The sequence below is a fragment of the Lotus japonicus genome, chromosome 3 (assembly GCF_012489685.1).
Source record: "Lotus japonicus ecotype B-129 chromosome 3, LjGifu_v1.2".
In the NCBI taxonomy this organism is placed as follows: domain Eukaryota; kingdom Viridiplantae; phylum Streptophyta; class Magnoliopsida; order Fabales; family Fabaceae; genus Lotus; species Lotus japonicus.
In genome coordinates, this window is record NC_080043.1 from 21,474,365 (window position 1) to 21,496,750 (window position 22,386).

The following is a 22,386-nucleotide window of genomic DNA, read 5'->3' on the forward strand; positions in this document are numbered from 1 at the left end:
ACATTTTGTGAGAGCAAAGACTACTTAAGCACTAAGTATGAACTCTCTGATGAGATCTAAGCTAGAAAGTATTAAAAGATATTACAAGTCTTTGTATCTTCAAGCTTGATCTTCATTCCTTTCTTCTTTTTGTATGGTGCTCTTGTCTTCATCAAACTCTAATTTCATGAATTTCCAATTAAGAATAATAATGAAAAGTTGAAATATAAAGAGAGCGAAGTTTAAGGAGATTAGAACAATATTTATTTGGTTCACCTTCAACATTAAAGGCTACATAGTCCTTAACACGCTATCAATATTTTCTTCACTATAATCTCCATAGTCAAATCACGAAACCTACAAGACGCACTTGAAGAAAATAACCAAGCTAGAACACTCTCTTGCTTCATACAATCAACCACAAATATGGGCTTGGTCCTCCATTCAACAACAAAAAAATTAACCACAAATAAACTAATTTATGTGGAGAAGAGAATTAAGCCTAGTAGAAAAGAAATCCCAAATCATAATAGAGTATGAGTGTGTTCAGTTAGGGATTTTTGAAACGGTTGTATAAATAAGTAAATATATTATTAACTCTTAAAGATCATAGGTAATGAGTTTCAAGGTTTAAGGGTTTGGGTATTAGTTTGAATTAAGAAAAATATAATTTTATCTGATGTCCCCGTGTGGACAAGAAAAATATAATTTTAAACTGCGCGTGTATGTGGTAATCGATTACTTGAGCCTAGTAATCAATTATCCAAACTTTTCTCGACACTTACATTGAAATTCGCCTGGTGATGATATATAACCCACCTATAGTAATTTATGACCAAAAGTTTTTGGATGGATCTTTATTAAAAATGTATTTAAAAGCAATTCAATTTGTGGTAATATTCCTTGACGAGTTTCTTGCTCATGCTGATGATGATGAGGTTGTTGCGGTTTGGCAGGCTGGGGTGTATGCTTTGTGGGAGGCACGAAACCGGGTGGTTTTTTGTAACGCCCCAATTTCTCAACTGAGGAATCACATTAGTAACCTAACAAAGTCTAAGGACTATTCTGCAATCCCTAAAATCCAAGGGTTTTTTTTTTTTTAAAATGAGAATGAATCCCATAGGGTTGGAAACATATCATAACTTTATTTAAATAACCTGTTTCCCGATATATAGTAATAATAGTTTACAACACCATAAGTAAGGTTCAGAATAAACATGCGCACTTTAACAGTGGCGGAAGCAAGGCTTTAATAACAGAGTTCTCATATAAAAAAGGAGACTCAAACATAGTCCACAAGAAGAGAAGCAAAGCTGCTTCTCACACCTCTACTCCACCGCTTACAACTCGATCTCCAACTCGAGCAGCGAAGCCTCGGCGGAAGGATCTCCATCGCCTAACAGCGTTAAGCGCCTAAACAACAAGTAGCAAATAGAAAGGGTTAACTCCATGCAATTACCATGTATAAAAGAGAAAATCATGCTATTCAACTCTAATTACTTAGCATGGTAAATAACTAGCAACATAACTCAACTCATATATCAACAACTTAAACATAGATTAACTCAGATAATAATAACCTCAACAATGTATCATCAAATCAGATATCAATAAACCGATAACTAGAATCCAACAACATAGGGTCAGGTGTTAGTTTCCTATAATGCAACTATATGTTGCTACCAAAATGGATCGATCAATAACGTCTCTCAAGACGGGACAGACATGTGGAACGACAACCACTGAATGCCACTTAATATCGCCTCACAAGACGGGACAACCATGTGGAACGACAACCACTGGATGCCACTTAATAACGCCACGAAGGACGGGACAGACATGTGGAACGACAACCACTGAATGTCACTTAGTTCAGCCCTATATGCCAAAATCGATCAACAATAATCACGTCTTATAAACTTGAAAGCAGTAATGACGGAAACCAGTAAACGGCCGAAGCCTCTCAGAAAACGGAGACACACGTCTCAATAAGTTTACTCGGCCGAAGCCTTTAGAAACATTTTCTCATTTTAGCATAATAATCATAATCCAATGCCAATCAATATAAACATCTTCATCTCAAACGCAGGCAGTGCGATAAAACATGCAAGACTCAAAGACGCGCTAAAACTGAGTTACCCTTACCTTCGCGAGTAGTAGTAGTGCATAGAAATTGCGAACCTCGTGGCCCTTTAGATCTTAGAAAATTAATCGCTTTTGTAAATGCTATACTTCAAGATCCTAGTTTTCCAAAACTCAAGAATCTCCTCACACTCAAGACAACCACTCAAGAATTTTCACTAAAAAAAAATCACACATAACAAGTGTGTTTGTATCCTCTCGTGTGTATTTTCAATTGCTTCTATGTATCTCTTCCAAAGCAATTCACGTTGATATATATAGGCTTCAGCCAAGCAGGAGGTGGCAACGGAGCATGCACCAAGCAGGAGGTGTGGAACATCACTACAAGAAAACTGGTACTTTGCGGCGGTCGTTTTGCGGCGGTTTTCCTGCAACCGCCGCAATATTACCATCTGCGGCGGTTGATGTGGCGGTTTAGGTAGCCGTCGCTGTTATAAAGTTTTTGCGGCGGTTTTTAAACGTTCAGCGGCGGTTTAGGAGTGTTTTATTTTGTTTTATTTTATTTTGTGTAGTTTGCGGCGGTTTAAGGAAGCAACCGCCGCAGCTTGTCCTAATTTTGGCTTCCCACTCGCAATTCACTTTCCCTCTCGCTCGTTTTTCTTTCCCTCTAACTCGTTTTCGCTTCCCTCTTAGTCTTAATTGAATCCTCAAAAACCTCAAAGCCCTAATTTCTGCCGCCTCTGAACTCACTCACGGTTTCTTCATCTCCATTCACTCATCCTGGCTTAGGTTCGTCCATCTTTTTCTCTCCTCTTCCCTTCTCTTCAGTGTTGGTATCCCTCTCGCACAGTCATTTTTCCTCGGCCAGGCTCAGGTTGGTCCTTATCTTTCTCTTCTCTTCTCTTCTCTTCTTTGATTTGGGTTTTGCTCTTTCAGATTTGGTGTTGGTGTTTGTATCCCTCTCGCACAGATCTTCGCTTCCTCGGCCAGGTTCAGGTTCGTCCCTCTCTTTCTCTTGCTCTTCCTCTTCTCTTCTCTTCTTTTCCCTTCTCTTTCCTTCATTGATTTGGGTTTTTCCCTCTTGCACTCAACAATCGTTGTTTGGAAGCCAGGTACATCCCTCTCTTCTCTGATTTCATGGCTTTTTCTGTTTGGACTGCATTGCTTGTGAATTTTTAAGATCTATTCTTGGTAAATTTATTGGTCTGGTATTATGATATTTCACTTGTGCTGTCAAGTTCTGTTCTTGGTAAATTCCATTTGTCTTGATTCCCTAATTTATGCTTTCCCTTTTTTCTCCTTTGTGCAATCATTCTCATGCTGGCTGCTGATATGAAAATATAGTATAGTTTCTTTCTGCTTTTTCCCATGCTTGTAGATGATATAGTTTCTTTCTGCATTTTCCCAAGAATCCATCCTTTTAGGGTTTCTTTTTTCATGGCAAGGTTTTGGCACCCACTCTTAACCTTCTCCTTTGCCTCGCTCTGGTGATAAAAGCATTTCGAATAGTTCCATCTTTAGTATATTTACATTACCTTCATTTTTGGACATATAAGTCTAACTGTGGTTTAATTTATCATGCATTTGATCTCAAAGCTTAATCTAATGATTCTCTCCGTGGTTTTATTTATCATTTGGTTTCATTTTGTGTGGATATAGATACTTAGATTTAACTGATGGATATTTACTTATGGCTTCGTCTCATTGTCATTGTTGAGCAGAGGAGGAATGTTGTGAGTCACTCTTCTAATCACCCTCACCTATTTTGGTTGCTTATTGTCTTAGATAACGCTTTGATATGCACCAAAGAGCACTTATTGGAGCTTTTTCACTAAAAGAAGCGCTACATAAACTTGAATAAGTTTTCTTTAATTTGCATCCAAACGAGCTCTTATTGCTTTTGCTATGCTTGTGTGTTGTATGTGTCATATTTGGATTCAATTGCTATTGTTATGTGTATTCTTATTAAGTACCATTTGTATAGGAAAAACAAAGAGCAATCATGATATCCAATTGAAAATTCTTATGTTAATCATACATTTAGACGTTTTAGCAATCCAATAAAAGAGAGAAAGTGGAAGAAAATAGTTGAATCCAATCATTTAAAATGATCAAAACTACATTTTTGATGGTTTATATCTCTCTTTTATTCTTTATCTATCTATCTATTACATGTGCAGGGGATACTTATGATTGGCAAGATGATATTACATATGCAAAACAAATGGCTGACAGGTTAGTGTATGATATAGAAGGATCATTACTTTACTTTTTATTATGATGGTTATGGCATTTTCTTCTTCTTAACTTACTCTTCAGTGATAACCTAAAATGGCAAAAAAACACAGCATCAGGTGAAGGCACCTACTGTATGTGGCATGACTCTTTTGGGTATGACCACATGGAGATTCTTGATTAGTACTTAGTACTTTATTCTCTGTACAAACTATGTTAAACTTCATTGTGTTATAATTTGTCTTCATCTAAGTTGTGATATGTCCATATGCAAGAAAAAAAGAAAAAAATTAGACCTTTTAAAAGAGAGTACTAATGTAAAGTATCATAATATGGTTCAACATCATTTTGCCCAGCCACTGTTTTGTTTAACGAGTTGGATTTTCCACTAGTTTTTTCGTCCTCCCTTTTACTTTTTGAACACAAACTGGTTTAATTTAACACGTTTCTCATTTTCTTACAGGAATAATCTAAGTTGTGACTTCCATTTGCTTACATAAATCCTTGTTACAAGTTGCATTATATGATTATATCTCTTCTAATAGTAGGCAGTGAAGACAAAGCACTGCAAGCTAGCCGGTAAATTCTCGCTACCACCATATCTTTCTCTCTTAACTAGTAATATCTTTCCTTTGAAACACTAAGCATACTTCTAGTCTTTCATGACCAGTTTTTTATTACAATCTGGTTTGTTCTATCCTTGTTGGCTTTTATTTTCTTTTTTATATATTTAAGTCGTGTGATATGATGGCATGCATTAGTTCTCGAATTCTCATCTTCTTTGCTATGTTGTTACATGTTAGGAAATGGCACAGTGCATGGGAACAGAGATATGAGACCAGGTACCATTCGAGTATTCCACATTTAAGAATTTACCTAATTGTGATCAACTTCACCTACTTAATTCAGCTTGAAGTTAGTAAACTTCCATGGGTACTACAGTAGGGAGAAATTTGCGTCATTGCATGGCATTTGGCAAAAGCACCTATTCAAGCACTTATTCTTCATACTCTTTCTCAGTGCATGGAGAAAAAACTGGAAATTATTGTTGTTTGTTTTCTTTATTCTGTAGGTGAGGGCATCATCTTCAATAATTTGAAAGGTGGCTTCAAGAGTTATATCAAATGAAGTTGTAAGACCACCTTGTTAAGTGAAAGTTGGGGTAAGGCTTCCTTATTTTTGTCTTTGTTCTTTTATTTTCTAGAACTTTCCATACATAGTAGAATGAAGGGATATGATATCATTTGAATTCATGCCAGTCTTCGATCTTCATCTATTCTGGTTTCTTCACCCCTTCACCATTTTAGATTGTCTGCTCTAAATTTGAAGAGATTGTGTATTAGACTGACTTGGATATCCAGCCTTACTACCAAGTTTACTTATATGGTTGTCTTTCTTTTGAAGTATGCATTATCCTGAAACTTTAGTTGATTTGTAATTAACATATTTTTGTGAGGTGTACATTTGTCTTTAACTTACTATTTGATCAAAATCCAAACAACTTACAGGAGGTGTGAAAATTTTCACTTTTTATTTAAATTTAATATTTGCGGCGGTTGAAACCGCCGCAGAGTGACACTATTTTTTTTACCTTGAACTCGTTACCAGCGGCGGTTCCAACCGCCGCAAAATTCAAATGAGTATTTTGCGGCGGTTATTCCAGCGTTTGTAACTAACCGCCGCAGAAAGCGTAGCGATGGCTGTAAACCAGGCGGTTTGGAAACCGCTGCAAGATGAATTTAGCGGCGGTTAAAACCGCCGCAAAAGGACTTCTGCAACCGCCGCAAAATGCACTGTTTGTTGTAGTGCATGCAGCAAACAATCATCACGTGGAGGCTTGGAGGATAGGCATAATGGAACAAGCATGAGGTGCAATGCTTTGGAGAGTAACAGGTAAAAAGCCTATGTAAGGAGGAGGTGGTGTGTTTGGAAGAAATCCACCATGCAAACAAGCATGAGGTGCCATGTTAGAAACATGCAAATAAGCAGGATCTGTCCAGTTTCTTTTTCTGAATTAGAGGTTTATGAGAGGGTGAACGGCTGTCCTTGGTCTAGGTGTCGAGTAGTCATGGGTTGTAGTGTGTGTTGTGTCAAGATTTGAGTGGGGAGTTGGGCACGTGGTACTCCCCCAAAGGCCACGAGAATTCTGACAAAAGAATGGTAAATGAATACTAAAACAAAGTTGGAATCAGAATGGTTAGACTTATAGGATAAAGTAAAGTGTTAGTGTTAACTGGATAGTGTAGGATTTAACTCATAGAGCTATAGAAAAAAAATATTAGGAAGATGAATCATCATCCAAAAAATTATTAGGGACTCTATGATATAATCTATGATTACTTTGAGCAAGTTTAAGTGATCAAGTGTAGAAGTGTTAACAAGTTATATAAGATATATATATTAAACTTTCTGGCAGCATTCTTCTTTCTTTTTCTATTTTAAGTCACTTACGTGACTCTTATTCTTCTCTTTTTTTTTCTCTCTTTTCTTCTAAACTTTCAATTTTTCTTTTCTATTATTTATTTGTTTAGAAAAATAATATTATTAATAATACACTCATTTATATAAACACACAAGGCACAATTAACACATCAACTTAAGCTTAATAGCGTTTATCACTATTAAACCGATAAATAACTAGTTAATTAATCGCATAAATTATCCGGGTCTTACATTTTTCAGGATGGCTTGCTCTCGGTGCCCGCAATTGTACAACGTTGTGCGATGCTCTCTTCTTCTCCGGTGGGTGAGGCTGGTGAGGGGGTTTTTAAGCTCAATTTTGACGTTGTTGTGGCCTCCTCGGGTGTGGCAGGTTTTGGTATGGTGGTACGGGACGTGAACGGGGGAGGTGCTAGCTTTGGAGGTGGAGCACACTCTTCATGCTTCCTCGGCGGTTTTTTTGTGAGGCAATGGCTTTCCGATGGTCTATGAATCTCGCTATACAGATGGGGTTCAGGCGGGTTCAATTTGAGACGGGTTGTATGCAGGTGTTCCAGCGTTGGAAGAAATCGCCGGATGGTAGATTTTATTTAGCTACTGTTCTTCGTGATTGTTTTATGTTATCTCGTTTTTTTGACTTTGAAGACTTGTCTTTTGTTCGCCGTTGTGGCAATTCTGTGGCTGATTTCCTTGCTGGTAACGCTTCCAATTATACAGAAATGGTTTGGTTGGAAGAGGTGCTAAGTGAAGCTATACGTTTCGTGAGCTCTGATGTAATAACTTTTATGCATATCATTGCTTAATATACTTGTTGTTTTCTTTAAAAAAAATTGTGGTAATATATTACCCACTACTGAGTAGCTAATTGAAGGTGAAGTGTCAGGTATGTTCGAACCATGAGGAGAGATTATTTGTACTAATTTACTACTTCCTCCGTCCTCATATATAAGTCATATTTACCTAATTCTCTAGAATTAAGAAAAGTTGTTAGTGGCAATAAATTTGTAAAAAAAATTATCAACTTTCCTAAATTACCCATGAATTTCTCTCACCAATTTAAAAACTTTTCAAATTCAAACTACCTCTTTCATATAAAATATGAGCATAGTTTTGGGGAAAATACATTAAATGCTTCATTGATGTTATAAAATGACTAATATTTAGGGAAAAAAAAACTCTTTAAAATATGACTTATATATGAGGACGGAGGAAGTACAACTAACATTTGCCTATAAAAAAATTAAGAAAACTTTTTATCTAGCTTGTGGCTCTCTAAAACGTAGAATCAATTATCAACTTATTTCTAATTCTCTTAACTTCTTAAAAAAACATGTTATAGCTTATTTATAAAATTCATTTTCATATTTTTAAGAGAGAAATTGATTACCTTTTGTAAAACATAAGTTTGATGTACTACCTTCTTGCTAACATTTTGTGTTGTCTACGTCCACTCTTGGGTTTTACCAAGATTTCACTAACCACCAATTATCAAGGACTTCTCCTTTACAATTATTATCAAGGACTTCTCATAAACCAATTATTATCAAGGACTTCTCCTTAAATAAGTAGGACTTCTCCTAACCACAATATTATCAATGACTTCTCCTACAATCTTTTTTAAGATCGTTTGCTTCTACAAGTTCTCTTCTCACAAGAGTGATAGTAGAAAGTTGATGAGCTCCGGAACTACAAAGTATTGATGTTGCTTTGACTCTATGAAATACTTTTAATTCTGAATCTAGAGAGAGTAAGTAGAGGTTTGACTCTTTAAGATTTGTTATGTTAGACAATGTGAGGACTCTTAAGATTTGTTCTATTAGACTCTTAAAATAATAGATCGTTAGAAATTACAAATAGTATACAACTCTCTTAAAAGTTAAAAATATTAGGAAAAGTAGATGATTCACTTTAAATCTGGTAGCATCTCCGGTTAGCAATTGAGTTCGAACAAACACACCATATAGGCCACCAATGCTGGTAAATTTGGTAGCAGAATTGATTAAAAAAAGATACAATATTAAGGCAAAAGAAGGATAATTTGTGGTTGGATGTTTGGTAAGGTCCTAGCTTTACCTAGTAAGTACGGCCCCTTATATATAATAAACATATAAATGTGGCTGTGGAAATCAACAATAAACCACATAGCAGACACTGAGCTAGGGATGAGCTTCCTTTTCACCTAATATAAACAAAATCAAATAAATAATGGAGTGATGGAAATTTATCCCTGTTGATTTTTTTTCTAATACTTTGGTCACACGGAATAAATTTAGAATTTTAGAGGTTGGGCAAACAAACATGTTTCTGAAAAGGACAACAAAGATGCATTCATTTGAGTCCGTCCATGATGCTCATCAAGACAAAAGTTTAGTCATTTTGGCTAAACATATTTCTTTAGGAGCTTACCTATTTAATGACTTTATAGAATTATCAATCTATTGTATATTGAAATAAGCAATGTAAATTACAGGTGAATTGAATATAATGTAAACAGAAAATGATTCATCACAATTGAAAAGGATTACAGTTAACTTGTAAAGCATTATTTGATCATTTTTATCTTCTATCAACCATATTCTGAGCTGTCAAAGCCTGTGTAAATGCATGGGGAAGATAGCGGGGAAACCAAACACTAACACTGCACAGTCAATATTCAGCTCACCAGAAATAAAGGTTCCTAAGTATACTAATGTTCATTACTTCTTTATTTGGTTTTTGGTTTTTGGTTTTCTTGAAACACTTGAACTTGCCAAACACTTTCCAAGTACCACACACCAATATTTATAAAATAGAAAAGGAAAATGATTTGTACATATGCAGACAACCAACAGAAAAGTGGATCGGAGTCAAGTTCCTAATCCAAGCAGTCAAAGCCCATTCATTACAAAAATCTATGTTGGCTAGCTCCTTTAGCTTAATAACTAGCGTAGAGTTTGGTATGTTAGCTCATCTCCTTCTCTTGCTCTCTTATCTCCTCTTCTTCACATAACTCAGGCAATACATGCCTTTCTTCTCTCCCTTTGCATGAACACAGACACACAATGGGATCACCATTCAAGCCCATCTCATGCACCAGGAAAACCCCATACAGATTAGAAACCAAGAATTTATCATACCAATTGTGCAGCCAACTTGATGAATACAGAACTCTTTGCTTTGGTGCAAATCCTAGGAGAGTTGGAAAGTTCATTCTGAAGGATGTAAATTGTGAGGCAAGGCCGGGGGAGCTTACTGCTATTGCTGGTCCTAGTGGAGCTGGAAAAACCACACTGCTTGAAATTCTTGCTGGGAGAATACCCCCATCATCTAAAGTGTCAGGGCAAGTACTTGTCAATCACAGGCTTATGGATGTGAACAGATTCAGAAGAGCATCTGGGTATGTCACACAGGAAGATGCTTTGTTCCCATCACTTACTGTTCGAGAGACACTCATGTATAGCGCTTTGCTGAGGCTTCCCGGCGGAAGAAAAGTTGCTGTCACCAGAGTTACAGAGTTGATGAAGGAGCTTGGGTTGGACCACATTGCAGACTCAAGAATTGGTGGAGGATTGGAATCAGATCATGGCATATCCGGTGGCGAAAGGCGAAGAGTTTCCATTGGTGTAGACTTGGTTCATGACCCTGTAGTTATTTTGATTGATGAACCAACTTCAGGGCTGGATTCAGCATCAGCTCTTAATGTAGTCTCATTGCTGAGATTGATGGCATTTAATCAAGGCAAGACAATTGTTTTAACAATCCACCAACCTGGTTTTCGCATCTTAGAGCTATTTGACGGTCTCATTTTGCTGTCTGATGGATTCGTCATGCATAACGGGTCATTGAATCTTCTCGAGGCGAGGCTCAAGTTAGCAGGGCATCACATTCCGAACCATGTCAATGTCCTTGAATTCGCGCTTGATGTCATGGAAAGCTTGGTCATACATGCTACTTCAGAATCTGGGAACAACCAATTTCTTCTCAGTGACAGAGAGCGCATAGATCGCAAAATGAGGATGCAGTATGCTAAGATTGTCAAAGAAAAGGCTCTTTTGTACTCAAATTCTCCAATGGAGGAGATTTTAATCCTGGGACAGAGATTCTGCAGAAACATAGTCAGAACCAAGCAACTCTTTATTACCAGGGTCATACAAGCCTTAGTAGCAGGATTTGTAATGGGGACCATATTTTTGAATGTTGGCAGCAAACAAAGCCAACTAGCATTGCAAACACGAAGCGGTTTCTTTGCTTTCAGCCTTACCTTTTTGCTGTCATCAACAACAGAAGGCTTACCTATTTTCTTGGAGGAGAGAAGAACTTTCATGAGAGAGACCTCAGGAGGAGCTTATAGAGTTTCTTCCTATGTTCTAGCAAATACCCTTGTGTTCCTTCCTTTCCTTCTCATGGTTGGTCTTCTCTACACTACTCCAGTTTATTGGCTTGTAGGATTGAGAAAAGACATGGATGGTTTTCTTTACTTCTCTTTAGTGGTTTGGTTGGTCCTGCTGATGTCGAATTCTCTGGTGGCTTGTTTCAGCACTCTAGTGCCGAATTTCATCCTCGGAAGCTCGGTGATTTCAGGTCTAATGGGGTCTTTCTTTCTGTTCTCAGGGTATTTCATATCAGAAGAAAAAATGCCCCGGTACTGGATTTTTATGCACTATTTGAGCATGTTCAAATATCCATTTGAGTGCCTTATGATAAATGAGTATGGAGGAGAGCAAGGGAAAATGAGATGCATAGAAATTAGCAATGGAGAATGCATATTACATGGAGTTGAGTTCTTAAGACAACAGGATCTGAAAGAAACACAAAAATGGACCAACTTGGCTGTGATGGGAGGCTTTATAATAGGGTATCGTGTGCTGAACTTTTTCATTCTTTGGTTCAGATGCTACAGAACCAGAAAATAAATTAGGTTTACAAAAGTATTAGGTGCTCGTTACACTCTTTATACTAATTTTCATTTATTTTTTCACTAATGATAAAGCATAGTTCATGTTTCCACGCAGAAAAATAATCTATCAATATTGTTTAGTACCAACAGAGAAGACAATCTATCAGTATAATTATTCTGAAATCTGATTCTTCTGAATTTCCTATCTCTAATTGCTATTATCTCCTTCATGGATTTTGGCTTCATCATGTGTATCTTCACGAAATGAATACTTTGCTATTTATTCCAAGTCAAAATATATATGCATTTACTGTTAGGGTATTGATTTTTGTACCATCGTCACATTTTCTCACCACCTAAGTTTACCGCACTTATGTTTGCGGGACAAATTACACACCACAAATATAAGTGCGGAATACAAATTATACATTCCGAGCATTAATTATAAGTGCGGAAATACGTCAGAAGGGGACGGCATGAAAATTTAAAGGGGTGGTGCGAAAATTAATTCCCTTACTGTTAAACTCACTAACTGAGGAATGATGATGGTAGAAACTAACTGGTAATGAATTATTCAGTTTCTTTCCCCCTAGCAATACAGAAATGGGTTCACTCAACCAAACCAAAACATAACAAATAACAGATGCATTGCAGAAATGTATTTGCCGACAATTTTAAGCAGAAAATTCAACGTCAAATGACACGAAAATATAAAGTCACAAACTCACCTTGGCAGGGGAGAAGAGAGCAATAATGGATTTTCTTACCGCACACAAGTCACCCAAAAGGCAACTCCACCTTCTTTGGTGGACCGTCCAAGGATAAAATCAGTGATTTCATGGAAATAGCACTATATATTATTCTTAAACTGAGGCACAAGATTCATAAACAGCAAGGCAGATACACAACTTCCTGATTCAAAATTCTGTGTTACATCATACATGGCCTAACCAATTACAATTACAGTGCTATTTTGCACAAATCTTGGGACTGAAGGATTCCTAAATTTTACCATCAATTATGATTGGTTGACTAGGGTATAGTTAAAAAATTTACCATGTAGTGTGTAGAGCGAAAAGGCAATAAAGAGTAAAGACAGATAGAAGGGGAAACGGAGAAACTTATCATCATCATCCAGGTGTGCAGTTTACACTTTACAGACAATATGCAACTTAATTGCTTCGGTCATAGAGTGAAGTGAAGGTCATAGTAGCCAAAGAATACGTGCTTCCTGACAAAGATGAATCATCCTGATTCCCTGAACCAGCAAAAGATGAGGTATTTTCAACTTCAGCCTTGCCTTTCTGTTTCCCTTGTTGATTGGCTTCCACAAACTCAAATATTAAACCTGGTTTTGTCATCCTCTCCTCATTCACATGTGTTTCACCTACCAGCATGTCAAGCACAGTAGACATTGAAGGTCGAAGGTGAAGAGAATCCTGAATGCAAAGAAGACCAATCTTACAAAACCGCAGTGCCTCCTCAACATTGAAGTCTCCATCTAGTGAGATATCAACCAAACTCTCCAGCTCTCCCCTCTCATGCAAATTCCATGCCTGCAAGACATATGATGTAATCTTGTTACTCATTCATCAACAGTGGAGTCCCCATCCACGGAACTGTAATGGACATGAATATCCTTTAACTTATGTGCAATTTGAAACCGAGACAGTTATGATTATGAAAAAGGGTATTTTATGCAGGTGCAAAACTATGAAAGTATGAAACCATATTAAAATCCAAAGTTTGAGAGGAATCAGGTATGGGGAAAGAGGAGTTCACTCCTTCACAAAAAAGAAAAAGACTTTGTATCTGAGGTCAAGTCACGAATTTTATGCAAGAGTTTCTCTTAGTATGATTACATTCTAGTGATTATTTTCATTTCTGTGACAGTCATAGTCATAAATCACATGGGACCAATCACATGCAGTTTTCTCTCTTGCTAGCAGTAAAGATTAAGAATGCAACTAAAAAGACAGAATCATCCATGTCATTTGAACAAATACAATTGGTTTTGAGGATAGGACAGCTCAAGACCAGACCTAGGCGCTCACCCCATACTCCCTAAGTCTTTGAGTTACAACTTGGAAGTTCAGCAATTCAAACAACCCTAGTCCATATAAAAGGTTACAGATAGCGAACATGATGCTTGAAGAACAAGCAGGAGAAAAAAGGAAATAAAATGAGCAAGTTGAATAAAAGGTCTATATATGGCTCTTGCATTTGCATTTATCTTTAATGATACACTTTCACATGATTGATTTCCACCGGGTGTGGTTAGAGAGGATATGTAGTTTAAAATATCAACTAATAATAATATGAATCGAGAGTAAGGTGAGGTGAAGCTCATTGTATATTAGAAAATAAACTTTCATAAACAACTGATAAAATTCTATATGAAAACTCAGTTGCAAGCCATATGTTATATTCTCAATTACATCTAAGTGCTAAAACTTGTTATATATGTGGAAAATTCACCAAAACAAAATAGATTCACCAAAAAATTTATATATGTGGAAAAAGAAAGGCCCATACCCTTGTATGAAGAAACCGTTCTTCAATAGGCAAACGTCTGTTTGTGTTACATCTTCCACTAACAATTTCTAGTAGTAGAATTCCGAAACTATAGACATCTGATTTTCTGGTAACCTGATTTCGCATTGCATATTCTGGGGCCAGATAGCCACTATAGAAACCAAACAATTGAAGGCAGAGTTACGAACTTACATTGTTAATAAAATTAAAATATTAAACATCAGGATGCTAGGCAAAAACCAAATTACGTTTTCTTGCAGAATTTCCTAGTATGAAGGAATTATAATTCCTTAACAATTGAAGACAGAGTTACGAACTTACATTGTACCAGAAACAAGTGTACTAACATGGGTCTCGCCTGGTGGAATAAGTTTTGCAAGGCCAAAATCGGAAATTTTTGGCTGGAGGTCTTTGTCAAGTAATATATTGCTTGCTTTAATGTCTCTGTGAATAATATGTGGCCTGACTTCATCATGAAGGAATGCTAGGCCGCGCGCAACACCAATGCAGATGTCCCTCCGTACTTGCCAACTTAATTGGATGCTACTATGGCCTCCACCTATGAAATCATGAGTACCAATTCATTACTAGAATAGTTTTAGTGTGTTTGCATCCATGTAATGAAACCTCAGAATTGCATAAAACTATAAGCTACATTGGAGTTTGTGCAGGAAGCCAATCCAAAAATCGTACTAATACATTTATATCAAGTGTGATTACTTACCAAGAAGTGATTGTGCTAGGCTGTTATTCTCGAGATATACATATACCAAAATCCTGTGGTCTTGTTCCACACAGCATCCATACAACTGAACTAAATTTTCATGCTTGACACTAGATATCACCTCAATTTCTGTCAAGAACTCACGAACACCTTGTTTCGATTCAGCTGACAAAACCTTTATAGCAGCCAGGGTACCATTTCTAAGCTTTCCCTGCTCAGTGTAAAAAGTTATCACTATGAGTCACAGAAAATGAAATGTAGTAAGAAGCATAAGCGTGTCTTTCTAAATAAGTTATGGAGTTCTGAATTTTGGACACTAGAAAACTACACTCACCTTATAGACTGAACCAAAACCTCCCACCCCAATCTTGTTTGCTCGACTGAAATTTTCAGTGGCAATTTGCAGTTCCTTGTAAGTGTAAAGGTTGACATTCTTAATGTTTGAAATATCTGCTGTAGGTACATGCCGCGTTAATTTGAATTAAACAGAAATATTTGGATCATGTCAAAATATTGAAAATTTTCTGATAGAATCACAAAAATGAAAATTGGGTGTGTTCTCCAGAATATGACATGTTGTCCTAGATAAGTGGGAAATAAAACCTACCTAACTGAAAAAAAAAATTGAATTACTAATTATAAACAGAAACCACAAGATATAAATTGCAACTCTAATCATAGAATAATTTCATAAAAACAGCAGATCATATGTGGAACAGTGTTTGAAAGAAGAGATAAACAATTTTGTTTTGTCATCCTTGTATGTACCTATATCAACATCAGTTGGTTGTGTGGTGGAGGTAGAGCCCCTTTTTCGGAAAAGAAGAGATAAACAATTCATCTGAGAAACCCTGGTGCTCTAATGGATCACATCAAACCAACCACAGCATCTTCAACTTGTAGTCACCTGATATAGCACTCAACAGCTGAATATCCCAGTTTAAAGCCAAACGTAACTGTGACCATGTGCAGAAAAATGGAAAAAGAAAATAATACAGTACATTTTAGAATGCTGATTACTGAGAACTCTGCCATTGACTAGACATATAGTCAAGATATTATGAGTTAGTTTTATGGTTGAGTTAGATCTCTTAAATTTTAATATAGTATCAGACATTAATGATAACTCAAGTGGTAAGAGCTCGGGACATGTGGGTTGAATAAGAAGGTTCAGGAATCAATCCCTGAATAGTGTAATTTATCTTTCCGATGTACTAAAGAGCTTATTCTTTCGTTAAGTGGAGACCACATGTATATGACATGACATATATTAAAACCCTAATCTAGCTAGTCATCAGCAAAAGCTGCCCCAGCAAGCGAGGAACTTCGGCCACTAGAAATTCTTTTTTTTTTTTCAAACAAATTGCAATTATTTAACAAGTCAGTGAATGTAACCAGTACGCAAAATCAAGGTCAAACTTAATATCCCCTTATTAGGTGAAAAGACAAAACTTATTTGGGATATACGCTTTTGCACAACTTGGCTAATCAGTTTGATAAAAACAGTGCATCTAAACTTACAACATTGTAGTGACAAAAAAGAAAGGAGAAGAAGCTCACTTTTAAATCTCCTGAATTCAAGCATTTGCTGGCATATGAATCCATGAGGGGAGATCCACGGACAGACGTATGGTAAGAGCAGATTAAAACGAATGAAATCTGTATTTGTATGGTATCTCTCATTTTTCTTCTCTTCTTTGGAGTTAAGAGATGGAATGTGAATTAATTTGTACTTCAACTTTTTAGATATAAAAAGAGGAATTTAATGTGGGTACACTGTCAATGTCAATGTCAATGTAAACTTTGTTTACACAATCATCCAATTGAGTTCCCCTATATGAGTAAATATATTCTTGTTTTAATTAAAATTTAAGGTGAAATTTATTACTTCACCTATATGGCATGTTGTGATTGGTTGTCAGTACTGATTGTGCATATCAATAAAAGAGTTTAATTTAGTGTTTTTTTCTTTTGTTAGTTTTAGGAGAAAAAAACTTTTTACATCCAATCACTTCATACATTATTTTAATGAGGTTAATGAATACGTAATGTATAATATAATTTTACACTAGCAATCAATCATCACAAAGAAACAATTACTTTCATTTTACATTTTAATTAAAAAAAATATATATTTTCTGATTTAGCGAAGTTCAATTAGATGACTTTGTTTGCACAAATGATGCATGAACATTTATTCTTATTTTAATTAAATTAAATGTTTATTTTCTGATATGACGACTCATTTAATGTTCATATGAAGAAATTTTACACTATCGATACATACAATTTTTTTTTTTGAAAATTCGATACATACAAATTAAATTCTTATAAAAATTGGTCAGGTATTTTATCCTTGAATATTTTTTTTTAGGTTTTAGTCTCTAACAATTTTTGTTGTTTTAAATAAGAAAATGTGTTATAATGCTTATGTGGCAAACTTTTTACTTAGTCCCTGGCCACGGGGCAATCCTAGTTAGATTTAAGTTGTCCACCTGAATTTTGTGGTTGTTTTGGAGATTTTTAAGAAAAACATAAGTTGTTTTACATTTGTTTTAAAATCCCAATTTTTGTTCAAATTTAAAATCCATTATTTTTCTAGGTGGAAACAAATGGCCCCTAAGTTATCCACCATGTTCTCCACGGCATATGAGAAGCAACTAGATCAATGTGAGATCAACAACCACTTCTCTTTGTTCTATACAACTCATTCAAGGTTCAATATCCGCAATTATTCATACACAGACCTCTAATACATTCGCATAATAAAGAACTAGTCATTTAAATATACAACTCATTCAAGGTTCAACATCCTCAATTTATGGACTTGTGAACACTATTGTCTTTGCAAGTTCTAGTGCTAACTTGCGTCCAAAGAGCTTCTCCACAATAACTAAAGCAAACTCGATGGAAGTTCCTGGACCTCTGCTGGTAATAAGGTTGCCATCAACTACAACTCGGTTTTCAACTTCACTCTGATCTGATAATTTATTGCACATGGCAGGAAAAGCAGTGGCCTTTTTACCCTGCATTGAAGAAAATATACAATCATGTCTCAAACTATCATGAAGCAAAATAAAGTCATAAATAATGAAGCACAGCTTGGAAATCAGGTGCATGAAAATATTTAGGCCCAGGAAGCACTTTATAAGAACATAAAATAATTAGGATGAATAGTGGACTGGAGATTCAGCAACATCAGGAAGCGTCTTCAGTAATAATGAGCTTGAACACTACTGTACAGATTGCATGCCTGATTTTCAGAATTCTGCTGAAATCTGAATTACAAGCTATATTGGCAAGTCAGTATTAATAAAACTAAAACACTGACTTAGGCCCCGTTTGGATAAACAGCTTAATTAAGCGCTTATGGTCATAAGCGCTTATGTCATAAGCGCTTATTCATAAGCTATTTTTAAAAATTTATTGAAATAAATTAAAAATAAGCTGTATATAAGCATAAGCTGTTTTTCATAAGCTGTCCTGAGTAGCTTATGAAAATAAGCTGAAAATAGCTTATGGCAGGTCATAAGCTGTTTGAATAAGCTCTCCCAAACACTGGCATAAGAGCTTATGTTGTCAGATAAGCTCAAATAAGCTCTTCCAAACTGGGCCTTAACCACATAAGCTTAAATCAGGTTATGCAACTGAGGGAAATGAATTTACATGAACACCATTTCATCAAAAGTTATCTTTACACCTATGATAGATGGATCCAGAAAACAGATACCTTTAACAAGCCATGGGGCTCCAAGACTAAAGCTGGGGATGCACAAATTGCTCCATAATATCTGTTTGATTCTCTTTGATTTTTCAGCAAACTCACCAAGGTTTCTGACTTTGCAAAAGCTTGGGCACCACCTAGTCCACCCTGAGAACAATTGAAATGTATTAATTTACACACCAAATATTATTCATAATACACTGATTAATGATCAAAAAGCCCCCATACTGGCAACACAATAAGGTCATATGAAAGTTTAGCTGCTTCGTCAAGGAGAATGTCTGCCTCCAGTTTAACTTTACGTGATGCCACAATCTCCAGTTTGTCCTCAACAGACGCAACCACAACATTTGCCTTTGCTCTTCGCAGAATATCAATTATAATCACAGCTTCCATTTCCTCAGTGCCATCAGCAATTGGTACAAGAATCTGAAAAGAGAGCAAGTGGAGATCTCAAATTCTCAATACAAGTCAAAGCAACGAATTTTATCTTTTTATAGACATGCCTATCAAAGAAATTTAAATAAAGATGTCCTTTGTTTCCCGGATATTCGTGTCATTTGTCAGAACAGAGAAAATTTACTAAGACAATAGCCAGGCCCAAACCTTACCTTTGGTGGACTGTCAAATGTCCATTGCACTGGGTTTAGCTCCAAAAAAGTATATTCATCACCATGATTGGAACGCATGACCTAATTGTTGAATTTCATGAGAATCAAATGAGAAAAAGGAAAGTAATAAGCATCATAGAGGGTATCTGACATCATTGAGAACACAAATATCTTAATAGCATTTGCGTTGTATGACAAAACTCAGAACAGAAAGCTCACTACATGCATGTGCAGCAGTGCACTCATACAATACCAATAAGCTTATCCACTCAATTCTAAGTATGAATTAAAATAAAATTTGCTTTACTTATTTGGTTCCAAAGAGGAGAGACAGGGAGGAAGGAAAACAGCTGTAAGGGTCTAAAACAGAGGTAAAATACCAAAACCTCTTTCAAAACAAGTAACACCTTAACTATTAGACTTGAACTAAGAAGAATGAGCATTTCTTGGAAAAACCTTGAAACTTTTTCATTATTGCCTATCAGTCTAGCACACATCAAGTTTTGTTTGAGTGTAGACATCCAGTATCACAGTTATCCACTTTTCACAATTAATACAAATAATAAAAAAGAAGTGTCGTATCAGTCTTTAACCAGAACAGCCTCCTGATAAGAGCATACTTTTCTCAGCCTCTTTTCAGCAACAAATTCATTTCGAGATACTGATAAAATCTGAGGATGTTCTTAAGGAAATCCCATCCTGGAATCATTATCAAGTCCCAAAGCCTAGAACATAACCACTTGCAATTTCCGGATATCACGTAACATGTCAGAGAGGGCTAGCTGTAGAGATGTAAATATTGACAATACTTGACCAATTGCTCAAGAAACCATATTACCAATCACCAACCATATCCCAGATTAATCCCAGATGCAGAAAGCCAGAAAGCATATTTCAAGTTACATGTAGGCAACATCGTGAATGATAAATATAGGGAGAGTATTGGAAGAATTAGTACAATGTTACATGGATGGTGAAAATTGATTTTATTTGACTCTAATCTTATTGTCCTATGATTGTATGGTCAAGATTAGCTTCTTTCATGCTCAATTGCCTATGCACTCTTACAGTATATTAGAGTGCATGTTAGGATGGGATTATAATTAAGGAAAAATAATTGCTTTACTTGTTTTCAAAAGATCTCTCAAAAAGCAGGTAAACAAAAAAACTACTTCTCCATAACATTTTAGTTCAACCACCATTGTATTTATATTTTGGATTTCTTTGCTCTTCAAAAAACAAAAAGAATTATCACAAAAGAGATCATCACCAGTGGACCCGCAACTTCATCAGCTTTCTCCTTTCCATACAATTGCTCAACTAGCGCAACACCGAACTCCATTGTGGTGCCGGGTGCTCGACTGGTCACAACTCTGCCATCAAGCTGTACCCTTGACTCAACAGAAGTGGTGTAAGAAGCCAATTGTTCCATAAACGACGGATAACAAGTTGCCTGCCAATAATCACAGAGTCACCCAACTATCACCACCAGCAACACAAACACAAAAAGTGGATTGTAAAACGAGAGAAAATTAAAACAAAATAAAGATCAGAGGCTAACTTTACCTTCAATCCATTCAGCAAACCCCACGGCCCAAGCACGACTGCAGGAGCAGCACAAACTGCAGCATAGAGCCGTCCATCCTCAACATGCTTCTTCACCAACCCTTCCAAATCTCCGCAGTCTCTAAGATTGTCAACACCCGGAACCCCTCCCTAAACCCCCCAGAAAAGAAATAAAGAAAAATTGTGAAATCACTGTAATCAATATTTATAACTGTGAAATCACTATAATCAATTTTGGCCCGTTTGGGAGAACTTATTTGAGCTTATCTGATAGCATAAGCACTTGTGCAAGTGTTTGGGAGAGCTTAAGCAAACAGCTTATAGTCTACCATAAGTTGCTTATTTTCATAAACTACACAGGATAAGTTATGAAAAAAAGTTTATGCTTATATAGCTTATTTTAAATTTATTTCAACAATTTTTTTAAAATAGCTCATGAATAAGCGCTTAGGGTAAAAACAAACAGGAAAAAATTCTCAAAGGCTCTTATCCACTAAATCAAAGAGCGATGAATAAAATCATAAAATTGAAAACAAGTATAATAATTTGATGATAGCATTATATACAAGAGATCGAGTACGACACAACGAGCATATAGTGAAAGAGAGATATACAGGGAGAGCGACGAGGTCGAAGGCGGTGGCGGCAATGTCAGAAACGGAAGCGTCGGCGAGGATCTTGACGCCGTGGAGGGCTTGAACGGAGAGGCGGTTGGAGGCGGAAGCGACGGTGACGTCAGCTCCGGAACGGCGGAGGACGTCGATGGTGATGACAGCTTCCATGGGCTCGGTCCCATCGGCGATCGGAACCAGGACCTTTTGAGCGGTGGAAGCCATTGCAGTTGTGGTGGTTGAAGAGGAAGAGTGTGGAAGGGAGAATGAGGCTAAGCGGTTATGGTGGAGTTTGGGTTTGGGAGTGAAGTTTGTGAGGAGAGTAGTGTTAGGGGAGACTCGTAAGTGACACAATGCCATCTGTGCTTAGTGATGGCAATGAGAAGAATCGTAAGTGACACAATGCCATCTGTCCTTAGAATAGACTTTGGGTACGTGCCGATATTTATACCCTCCTTTTAGAAAATTACTCGTATCCGTTCGCATACTTATGTGGATAGATTAGAGAGGTGTTCGTGAGACAGATTGGGGCGAATTTGACTAGACTTTTACCCGACCCTAAATATTGATAAGGTCCAATTTTTAAACTGAAACTCATCCTTAGACTCGAAAAAACCCGACGAGATGCAGGTCTAAGGGACATGGGCCAAGCCGGGTCAATGGATAGGGTCGGGCCTTGTACACCTCTAGGTAGTAACATAAATGTCACTCATGTATCCTCTAGATATTTATATGTCGTATATGTGCATATTACATGCAATTTAATCCACCAAAATATAGCTTTCACTATTTTCATTTTAATTTCAATAAAGAGAAAAAAAATTCAACAAGATTTATGAAATAAAAAATATAGATAAAAACACAAAAGATCACCTAAATATTTAACAAGTAAAATCATTGAAACTAAACATAATATTTTTAGAAGGATTAAATAACCTTTTAGTCCTTGAAATTGTAAATGAAATCAAATCTAGTCCCTGTAAAATTTTCACATCAAATTGGGT

General features: G+C 36.4%; 3 protein-coding genes across 5 annotated transcripts; 1 reads left to right on the forward strand and 2 right to left on the reverse strand.

Moving 5' to 3' along the window:
• The first annotated feature begins 9,562 nt into the window (after positions 1-9,562).
• Positions 9,563-12,244, forward strand: LOC130745787 (ABC transporter G family member 10). The gene is made up of 2 exons (XM_057598169.1): positions 9,563-9,671; positions 9,770-12,244. The coding sequence occupies exon 2, from the start codon at positions 9,777-9,779 to the stop codon at positions 11,625-11,627; it is 1,851 nt and encodes a 616-aa protein (XP_057454152.1). The 5' UTR covers positions 9,563-9,671; positions 9,770-9,776; the 3' UTR covers positions 11,628-12,244.
• Positions 12,245-12,496: 252 nt separating this feature from the next.
• On the reverse strand, positions 12,497-16,449 carry LOC130745790 (cold-responsive protein kinase 1-like). Of its 3 annotated transcripts, XM_057598172.1 has the most exons (7): positions 16,431-16,449; positions 15,639-15,777; positions 15,205-15,323; positions 14,871-15,081; positions 14,468-14,705; positions 14,147-14,297; positions 12,497-13,167 (listed from the first exon to the last, which is right to left on the reverse strand). In XM_057598172.1, exons 2-7 carry the CDS (start codon positions 15,709-15,711, stop codon positions 12,784-12,786), a joined length of 1,176 nt encoding a protein of 391 aa, XP_057454155.1. In that variant the 5' UTR covers positions 15,712-15,777; positions 16,431-16,449; the 3' UTR covers positions 12,497-12,783. The 3 variants fall into 3 exon arrangements, with proteins under 3 accessions (XP_057454155.1, XP_057454156.1, XP_057454154.1); XM_057598173.1 differs by lacking the exon at positions 16,431-16,449 and having other exon boundaries at positions 15,205-15,320; positions 15,639-15,880; XM_057598171.1 differs by lacking the exon at positions 16,431-16,449 and having other exon boundaries at positions 15,639-15,880.
• A 1,092-nt stretch (positions 16,450-17,541) lies between these two features.
• Positions 17,542-21,805, reverse strand: LOC130745788 (protein DJ-1 homolog B). The gene is made up of 7 exons (XM_057598170.1): positions 21,386-21,805; positions 20,772-20,921; positions 20,476-20,658; positions 19,206-19,286; positions 18,823-19,023; positions 18,601-18,741; positions 17,542-17,896 (listed from the first exon to the last, which is right to left on the reverse strand). Exons 1-7 carry the CDS (start codon positions 21,740-21,742, stop codon positions 17,690-17,692), a joined length of 1,320 nt encoding a protein of 439 aa, XP_057454153.1. The 5' UTR covers positions 21,743-21,805; the 3' UTR covers positions 17,542-17,689.
• Positions 21,806-22,386: the final 581 nt, after the last annotated feature.

What these genes read in the sequence shown, in the direction of transcription:
- LOC130745787 (XM_057598169.1), top strand. Translation starts at nt 9,777, where the DNA reads ATGGGATCACCATTCAAGCCCATCTCATGCACCAGGAAAACCCCATAC.
- LOC130745790 (XM_057598172.1), bottom strand. Translation starts at nt 15,711, where the DNA reads ATGAATTGTTTATCTCTTCTTTTCCGAAAAAGGGGCTCTACCTCCACC. An exon ending in ACCAACTGATGTTGATATAG is followed by an intron (nt 15,324 to 15,638) that starts GTACATACAAGG and finishes ATGTACCTACAG; the next exon opens with CAGATATTTCAAACATTAAG. An exon ending in GTTTTGGTTCAGTCTATAAG is followed by an intron (nt 15,082 to 15,204) that starts GTGAGTGTAGTT and finishes TACACTGAGCAG; the next exon opens with GGAAAGCTTAGAAATGGTAC.
- LOC130745788 (XM_057598170.1), bottom strand. Translation starts at nt 21,742, where the DNA reads ATGGCATTGTGTCACTTACGAGTCTCCCCTAACACTACTCTCCTCACA. An exon ending in ATGAAGTTGCGGGTCCACTG is followed by an intron (nt 19,287 to 20,475) that starts GTGATGATCTCT and finishes TTCAACAATTAG; the next exon opens with GTCATGCGTTCCAATCATGG. An exon ending in AGCCCCATGGCTTGTTAAAG is followed by an intron (nt 17,897 to 18,600) that starts GTATCTGTTTTC and finishes TCTTCAATGCAG; the next exon opens with GGTAAAAAGGCCACTGCTTT.